The 9391-nt window shown below is 33.7% G+C and overlaps 1 protein-coding gene across 5 annotated transcripts in view; it reads right to left on the reverse strand.

Moving 5' to 3' along the window:
- LOC18052508 (callose synthase 9) overlaps positions 1-8601 on the reverse strand; it is a 30463-nt gene extending 21862 nt beyond the window's left edge. For 3 of the 5 annotated variants that reach the window (XM_024190592.1, XM_024190593.1, XM_024190590.1), the window contains exons 1-13: positions 8437-8599; positions 7603-7807; positions 7415-7512; positions 6442-6605; positions 5610-5706; positions 4975-5085; positions 4771-4896; positions 3488-3577; positions 1962-2059; positions 1746-1863; positions 1290-1415; positions 814-890; positions 661-739 (exon numbers count right to left, since the gene is read on the reverse strand). In XM_024190592.1, the coding sequence (XP_024046360.1) occupies positions 661-739; positions 814-890; positions 1290-1415; positions 1746-1863; positions 1962-2059; positions 3488-3577; positions 4771-4896; positions 4975-5085; positions 5610-5706; positions 6442-6605; positions 7415-7512; positions 7603-7804 (1386 nt within the window). In that variant the 5' untranslated portion in view covers positions 7805-7807; positions 8437-8599. Of the gene's footprint in view, positions 1-660; positions 740-813; positions 891-1289; positions 1416-1745; positions 1864-1961; positions 2060-3487; positions 3578-4770; positions 4897-4974; positions 5086-5609; positions 5707-6441; positions 6606-7414; positions 7513-7602; positions 7808-8436 lie in introns of all 5 variants that reach the window. The other 2 variants (XM_024190591.1, XM_024190594.1) reach the window with 2 other exon arrangements.
- Between the last annotated feature and the right edge of the window lie 790 nt (positions 8602-9391).

Consider the following 9391-nt stretch of genomic DNA (forward strand, 5'->3'; position numbering starts at 1 on the left):
ATCATCATCCATTGGCCTGAAATTTCCTACAAATTCATTGGCATGCATTGACTAGTCTTTCAGACGAAATAGCATAAGTGTCACTTTATAGTGATTATATGTTTGTCATAGATATAAAATAAAATCAGGGAGAGAATCTAACTGATCTCTATATCACAAGCAATTGGTAAGCTGTATTTGGATCATAAATCTGTAATCAAATTTTTTAGTTTATAAGTTTACAGACAAGTACATTAGCAGGAACATATGCACTCAATGGATGATCAAGACAACAAAATTACTTGACTAAATGACAGCAAAAATTCATATTAAAACACATTTTGCTGTTTCATTGCAGAGATCTATTATACCAGCATTTCTCATCACTCAATGGATGATCAAGACAACAAAATTACTTGACTAAATGACAGCAAAAATTCATATTAAAACACATTTTGCTGTTTCATTGCAGAGATCTATTATACCAGCATTTCTCATCAAAAAGCTCATTTGATGACAGAAAACATCAAATTCTTTCACTTTGTCATTATTTCCTCAGCAGTTACCAAAAACATCAAAAAGGGGTTGTAGAGGGATGAAAGAGCAGATATAGGGCATATCTAAGGAGAATACAACATAAGAACTAAAACAAAACCAGATGCAAAATTAATAGTTGCAAACCTTTGACCTAGGTGTTGGTTTTAGAAAAAAGGATGAACTTTTTCGCCACGGCCAACTAAGTTCAAAACAATGAAGTGACCTGGAAGGAAACAAAGTTTAGCTGTTTATATGGTAAAAAAATATCCTTAACAAATAAAATTTCGTAAGTATTACCAGAAATATTCGTTGAAGTCATCATAATTTCTCCAAGCAGAATGAGGGGCTCGCCCGTTATCATTATTCGCAGCTTCCTGTATGTTGTTGAATGTAAGTCAAACTTTTCTCAAATATAAATATTAAATGCAACATAAGTTATTGACAAATGTGCATAAGACAAAACTTCTCACAAATGAGGTGAAGTTGCAAATGTTATATACGTGCATAGAATGACAGCATAAACAACACACATCCCTTGGATAAGCCTAGAACTGTGAATTACCCACACCCGTAACATTAAAAAACAAAAATTTGGAAATGAAATAAAATAAAACAGAATAAATAGAAGAATGCTGATGCATTTTCAACAAATCACGCCCTTTAGCTATTAGGCTTTTATTTCCTCTTTGAAAAATTAGCACGCATATGAAATATAAGTTTTTCCCCCCTTTTTATGAGCAGTAAGCATGCCATTACGTAGATGAGAGACATACTGCAGCAACCACCTCATAAAGAGGTGTGATGACTTGATCAAGGAAAGATACACCGTTCTCCGAAGTGCAACTATTCGCCGGCTGAGCTGTCTGCTGCCTTAAAATCTCATCCATTTCCCTTGCCATCTGTTGTGTAATTGTAGAAGAAAATTGGAAAAGCACATCAAAGGCAGAGAGGAACTTAGTTAGATTCAGTAACAGCAAGGAAAAATTTCTCAAGAAAAACACTGCTAAGCAATTTTGACCACAATGATATCCAGGTATCTCAACTCTGGGTACTAGAACTAAAATTTTGGCCACTTTTTCACAAGGGGAGGTGAAAAAATCAAAACACTAAAATGAAAGTGAGAAAAATTAATTGGGAGAGCAAATAGGCAGGTCTAGAAGATTTGAAAGCGCAATATAAAACAAAACAAGGACCAAACTAACAAAAATTAGGCTTCAGATTTAACTTACATGATGAAATATGTAGCATAAACATTCTGGAAGAAATCTAATGTTGGCAGCTTCACCCCATATCAACAAATACAAAGAAACAAAGAGTATTTTCTTTTCCTTGCCAACCGCTTCCAAACTGGACGTGATAAGAAATAGTCCTTAACACCATTTCCCATTAATAACATACAAACTTGCTGAACAACCACGAAAAATCTGAAGGGCTAAAAACTATACCTACTCCACACAGGTTGAATGCACAAGTAATCACACCATTTAATGTAATTGTCCAGTGACTTCATGAATACTCGTTGCACCGCAGCTTCACCCAATTTCTGTAAAAGAGAATGAAAATAAAACAATTAACGAAATTGAAGGAGAGAATGTTAATTATCCAAACCCTCTAATTAAAATTAAATGAGTCATTAGGAAAATGAGGCTTAAACGTTGTTTACCTTCAACACAGGAAAAGGTCATGAAAATTTTGATCATACAGTTATAAGAACTTGAAACATTTAAGGTGCGTTTAATAAACGGTAATTGAAATGGGTTGGAATCGGAATGGGCTAGAATCAAAATGCAAAATGGGAATAAAAATAAATTGTTTACTTTAACTGTATGAATTGGAATCGGAATCGGACTCGGCAATATTGCCATTGATGTGTTTACTTTGTCTTGGAATCAAAATGAATTGTTACAAGTTACTAAAATTACCCTAGTTGATTATTTCATTATTTATTATAATAATTGTGATAATTATAATTCAAAATAACAACAACAACAATAATAATAAATTTAACAAATATACTAATAATGATTATTATTATCGTTAAAATTATTATTACTATTATTATTAATTAATTAATATCAATATTATTAGTTAAAAAAATGACTATTATTATGATGATCATCATCATCATAATTGATTTTCTTACCATTAATTAATAGTATGATCACTATTATTGTTATAATAATAATAATAATAATAATAATAATAATAATAATAATAATAATAATAATAATCATCATCATCATCATCATCATTATTTTTTATTATTATTATTAACAAAAACAACAACAATTAAAAAGTAGTAGTAGTAATAATAATAATAATAATAATAACAACAACAACAATAATATAATAATAAAATATTTTGACTTTTTGAGGACAAAAGTGAAATTATGAAATTTGGGTGCGGTAAAATAAGGACAGTTCAAGGAATGGGAACTTGATTCCCTACCCCCCTCACAAATTCCTATTCCTTAATCCCAATAACACGTGAGCCCCAAATGTTTCATTCTCACTCCCACCTCTATTTTAGCAAGTAAACATTACCAATCATTCTCATTACGGATTCCGATTCCCCAATCAACCAAATAAACACACCATTAGGGTTTCTGAGTACATAGATAAGATTCATTTTCATACCTGAAGCCTTATAGTTATTTGGATGGCAAGATTAGGGGAATAATTGAGAAGCTTGGAAGGAAGACTGTGAAATCTTGTGGGATCAGGGTTACTTTCTAGCATATTTATGGACGTCAAATGCCAGTGATGATAGGAAAATTTGATCTTCTTTATTCAAGAGAATCAGTATGTTATCTCAGCTCGCTTGCCACTTCATAATTGGTAATTGATCTTTTATGAAATTAGATCGTAAATTGCTGGTTTACCTCCTTTACAACTCTTTCTATGTCAATACTAAATGAATTTATGTCTAACAAGAAAAAATGAAGCAAATAACCAGATAAATGAGACTCACCGGTTCATTTTCATCAGGAATACCAAGTCGAGATTGCTCGTTTGCAAGGAGAAGAACTATATGTTCACGCTGGTTGGAAACATTGTCTTTCTGGAAGCCATAAAACTTATTAGTAAATACAAAAGAAATTAAGAATCCATATGACTACATTAGGATCTATAAGAGGTGATTTATTAAGAAGACAATTTACAAGGTTCAAATCGACAAGCACAAATTGGAAAGCATACACCAATAAGTTTCACTTGAATCACAACATCACTTGATTCATAAACAATCCTATTCACAACAAAACAGTGATGATGGTGATGATAAATAACAGAAGTGAAAAATAAAACCTAAGAACAAAGAAATGGGGGCATGGTTGGGACTGGAAGAAGAGGGGTTGAGCTCTTTCTTCCACACCACTCGAACTAACACCTGTGTATAATGAGATTATTCTGTTCCTTTTTCCTTACCACCACTCCTCTACCTCATCCCTTCTACCTCGACCTTCTTCCCACCTGGCCCTCCTCCCAATTGAACTTTCAATAGAGTGGCACTAGAACAATTGAGGTAAGGCCAGGTAAATTAGCATCAAGCATACAAGAATGCATTCAATGTTTGTAAGTTGAAATGTGGTTACCAGAGCCACAATGTTGTTTTGGTAAAAATTCAAAAGTGGTCAACAACTGCTCATCATCAAAGAGGTCATGAGCCTTTTGAGGCAAATTTTCTGTCTCACTTTCTCTATATGGTAAAATAGACTCAATAACAACTTAATAGAATATTTTTGTTTAATGATGAATTAACACCTTAATACAAAATTGTTGAGAATGTAAGCACTTGTAATCACTACTCACATTGTTTCATTTAATTCACTCACCCACAAATTAGTAACTTACAATTTAATAGCCGATATGATTAAATAAATAAATCCCAAGTTATTAAAGTTTCCAAGGACCCAAACAAGGAAGTTGATGGTGTCTTTTGATAAGCCCAGATTGATACCTTCAACTACCCTGAGAGGTCAAACCTCTAGACATTCAAGATTTATTATTCCAATGCATAGAGAAAATGCTTACTTTCAAGGTCAATACAATTGGATTCAAATTAAAAGTTTCTGCAGTGAAACCTACAATGCACAATTTCAAAGCATTTTAAACAGCCCTCCCTAAAATTTGAAACCTCAACAACAGGTTTGAATCATCACAGCATTAACATAGAAAATAAAATAGGAGCAATAGAATTCTAATCAAATAGCACAGAAAACTAAGCTCATAAACCATGTTGACAAGAGTACAAACCTGAAAGCCAAATACAAAGTGAAGAAAATCGAGCATATCAATATTCCTTGAGGGCGGAATTGGAAAATCTTCGGGCAATCTTGGCAGGTCTCCAAAGTATTTCAAAGCTGAAACTGCAGCTTGGACCTGACATGAACTTTTTATGTGTAGAGAACTACAAAAGCAAAAACAGGAAATGGGGACCTACTTTGGAAATTGACTAACCTCAGGGAAAGATACGATGGCATTTGCTACAGTTGGAGCATCCAGAGGAACTATATTATAAGCAACAAGATCATCAGTCATAGCTGCATCGGAGTCAATCACTTGTTTCAACTGCACCGAAAAAAGAAGAAAGGAAACAGCTATATAAATAAATGTTACATTCAAATAATTATTCAATATAACAATTCAAAATAATAGTTGGCACGACGAAGGCTGCAGGTAATGCGGAACAAATTCGAGAACATAATACTAAGTTTGCACCAATATAGACTCACAGTTCAGAGATTTCATGCCTTCTGTCTTACAACAGGAAATTTATTCAACATGACAAGCTGGGCAACAAAAGTTAGCTTTCAGGGGTTAGGATACCAATCCTCCAGTCAGGAAAAGAACCATCTATAGGGAATAGGAAGAGGAACATAACAAAACACTAGGTCCAGGTAGTTAATTCGAGTTCAGCAACTTGGATATTCAAACTACTGTAACATCATCAAGCATTTATGGACATGATTATATCATACAAGGTACAATGCACATTATCAGCAATTTAACAATACCAAAGACGATATTCTCCATTTATAAAATATGCATCAGATACCATAAGAAAAGCAGTTTTAAAAGACTATGGATCAAACCTCTGCCGGGATTTCCTGAGTGAGCTGCTCCAGAACCATTCCTAACACTTTAAGAGTAGCAAAAACTCTTTTCCTCTTCACGGTTTTCCGCTCCAACCTAGAGTTGACAAATAACATCAGACAATCAGTTTGGAAAACAAGAGAAAAACAATCAAAAGAACAGAACAGATAACACACAAAGTATCACATTATCGTTACAAAACCGGGCCTTGAACTTTTCCAGAAGATCAAGCAATCTGGAGCTGGAAGATAGGAGAGATTAATTCTTAACATAAAAAAATGCATTGGTTTACACAAAAGAATATGCAGATGTTTTTATCTTTGCTTACTCCATGACTGGGAAAGGGATTTTGGGTTGATTCTGCAAATCTTGAGGCAAACTTCTTTTGTTCAGTACTAGAGAGCATTATGAATTTGTTAAACAGAAGATGTTGTCCAGATTTTAAGCAGTAATGCAGATAACAAGCTAAACGAAAAGTATATTTTTCATCTTTTCAATAAGGAATTATTTTAAAAAAAAACAAATATTGCAGAACCCTGCTTGCAGGTATCACACATAAAAGAACCCCAAGGTCTGAATGTTTTATGCATTCAAATTTCCATACCACAGAATCCAATACTTTCACTTTAATGGTCATTACATGATTATATTGTTTACATCAGTTCCTAAAATTTGTGGTATTGTTGTGAATTTGTGAAAGCACTGACACTTAAAACCATGGCCCCCGGGAAACATACTTTCAATGAAGCAGAAGAAGCAGAATAAAAGATGAACAAATGCATAGCTCAATTAAAGGAGTAATATCTTTTTTTCCTTGTGTAATATACATACTCGCCAAGGCGTCCGCTAAAGACAACCGATTCCCTTAACAGCATTTCTTCTTCTCGTAGCTTGTCTACGTTGTTTTTCTCTCTATAGCGCTTGTAGAACTCCTGTAAGCGGGTAATATCTTGGCTTCTATCTATGGTTCCTACCTCTCTCTTTGCTAGCTTTTGCTGAATATTTGATCCCGGGGGCAAAGAAAGACAAATGATAATAAATCAATATACTAGACAAAACAAACAACTAGCAATTGACTCAAACAAAGATACATTGAAATCAATGCACAAAGCTGAAACGAAATCTAAGATATCTTTCTGAACACATTTAAGAATACAACTAAACATGCCAAAAGCAGCCTGCTCACATGTACAAACTCTATACACACAGAGGACATGTGAATACTTGCATATGCATTTACAGATATAAAAATCATCATGACAAGTTTGAGTCCTTTTTTGCAGCTTTGAACTGAATGAAAAGATGGAAGACATTCTAAAAGTTCAAAATTCTATTAAATATGTTTCCAATTTTGTTTCCTTCTCACCACACTCCCATACCTCACCATACGCAAACACAAAATAAACTAAACCACCCTCCCCAAGAGAGCGTGAGGAGGCTTGAACCACAAACTCTTGATCCAACACAAAAAATCTAACCAACTAGGCCATCCAAATAGAGACAATAGGTTAGGGCTTCTGAATTTGCAGAAAATTCAGCAACTATTATGCAGCCACATAGAACAGCTAATAAACACAAACTTGCACTAGGCACACAGTTTTCAACAATAGAGTCAGATATGCAATAGGTTAGAGCTTCTAAATTTGCAGAAAATTCAGCAACTATTATGCCGCCATATAGAACAGCTAATAAACACAAACTTGCACTAGGCACACAGTTTCCACAATAGAGTCAGATATGCACGTTGTTAGTTTCTAACTGTTGAAACAACAACTTAGCATACAAAACAAATACCATAAAATACCTTGATAACAGACATTAAACCAGTCTTGAATTGCAAAACACCCCTTCCTTCACTGTTAGGATCCAGATTTTGAGCAAGCGAATAAGCATGCTCGCATACTGAAAGTGAACAACAAAAAATCAGCACTGTCACACATATGAAAATTCTTATAAATTGAATACTAAATATTGTTCAAGGGAAAATCATACAAATTCTAGAGACATTGGGATCTTCCTCTTGAATTTCATCTGCAGCTCGTAAAATTGCATCTATATCCCTATTGTTTGCAAGTGAAGAAGGAACATATCCGGCAATCCCACTAACTGGCTGGCCAAGTGCATCTTTCCCAGTTCTTTCTCTCCTCAATGCTGCCCGCACTAACCGCTCCCACAGATCCTCTACACGAGACATTTTCTATACAACACAAAATTCAACAAATTTTAACAAAAAATAAATCATTATTTTCAGTAAAAGAGATTTACTAAGCGAATTAGCTGCCGACTAAAATAGAGAAGTTCAACTCACGATCAACAGTAATAAAATAATAATTTATAACCAAAACAATATGAGAAGAAATATTGCTCGCCTGCTAAAACCCTAGACAATCAAATTCAAGCGAAACCTAAAAAACATGATTCCCAAATCTCATTTTCTTCTAATTTCCATTCCAAAACATTGTCAAAAACTAAACGAAGCCGACTCAACTGGAAATAAAATTGGAAAGTAAAAAGACAATTACAAAAACAAAAACAAAAATGACAATATCTTACTGACTGCGAATCCCAAAAAAAAAAAAAAACTTAAGAGCGAGCTTACTATAATGACAATGAGATTAAGCAAACTCTGAATGAGGTTCTATCTAAAATCCTAGGCAATCAAAATCAAGCAAACCTAAAACAAATAATAAAAATAAGATCCTAAACTTTCCTTCTCTTTCCATGTCCCCCCAAAAAAATTTTCTCAGCAACCAAACGGAGCAGAAATTCAACTAAACTTGAAAATTGAATATCGGCAAATTGAAATGCAAATGAAAGTAAACTTACTGATTGCAAAAAAAAAAATAAAAGAACCTCAAGAAGCTGAGTTGAGGCAGCGAGCTGACTCGGTCATTAACAAAACTTGCGTCGTTTTTTGAGTATTTGATTACGACAGAAGAATGAGAAAGAGGAAGAAACTATAAAGAAATAAAGTGTTTTCAGTTTTGATTTTTTTTTTTTTTTTGAAAATTTCGGATTTTAAGATTTGATTTTGAAACGGAGAAGACAGAGAGAAAAGAGAAAAATGAAAAGGTGTTGGCAGCAGGAATCTAGAGGCGGAAAGAGGTAACCGGTTTTACCGGTGACAGCCGGTCGTACACGAGGAGGGCAACTGGGCAAGGGCCTTTTGAAAAGTTTGATTTGTATAATTGACGCGGCGAAGAAACCGCTGGCACGTGACAATCATGTGACTGCTGCTGACCCTTTTTTTTTGGGGGACCCGTGTTGCGCTTGTTTATAAGGCAAATTTAGGAAATTTCTCAAAATCTTTTTTTAATTAATTTATGGATAATTTGTAGTTAGTTAATTTGTTTAGAAACCTTTAAATAATTTATCAAAAAAAGCTGTTTTGAAATTTGATTTTTGTGAGAAGACATAATTATACAATGAAATTAAAAGTGAATTTCCGGATGATATATTGACCGAGGAATATTTTACTCTTTAGAGAACTATGAAAGATTCAAAAGAAACCATAAAGGGGAACAAAGAAATTGGTAAGTGGGGTCTGACTCATCTATACATGAAGAATGAAAGTGGATACTTCAAAAGATTTGCACATAAATACTTTGAAGGAAATTAGAAAAAATCATTCTCATCGTATTTGGGCTTGATGATGCCGAATTCACCCATCTAATATTTGCACACAAAGAATCGAAGTAGATACTTTAAAAGGTTTTACCTATAAAAATATTCTTAATATTTACCAACTGAACACACCGTTTTGATGATGGTTTCTCATAAA

Source organism: Citrus clementina, unplaced genomic scaffold (genome assembly GCF_000493195.1).
Source record: "Citrus clementina cultivar Clemenules unplaced genomic scaffold, Citrus_clementina_v1.0 scaffold_2, whole genome shotgun sequence".
In the NCBI taxonomy this organism is placed as follows: Eukaryota; Viridiplantae; Streptophyta; class Magnoliopsida; order Sapindales; family Rutaceae; genus Citrus; species Citrus x clementina.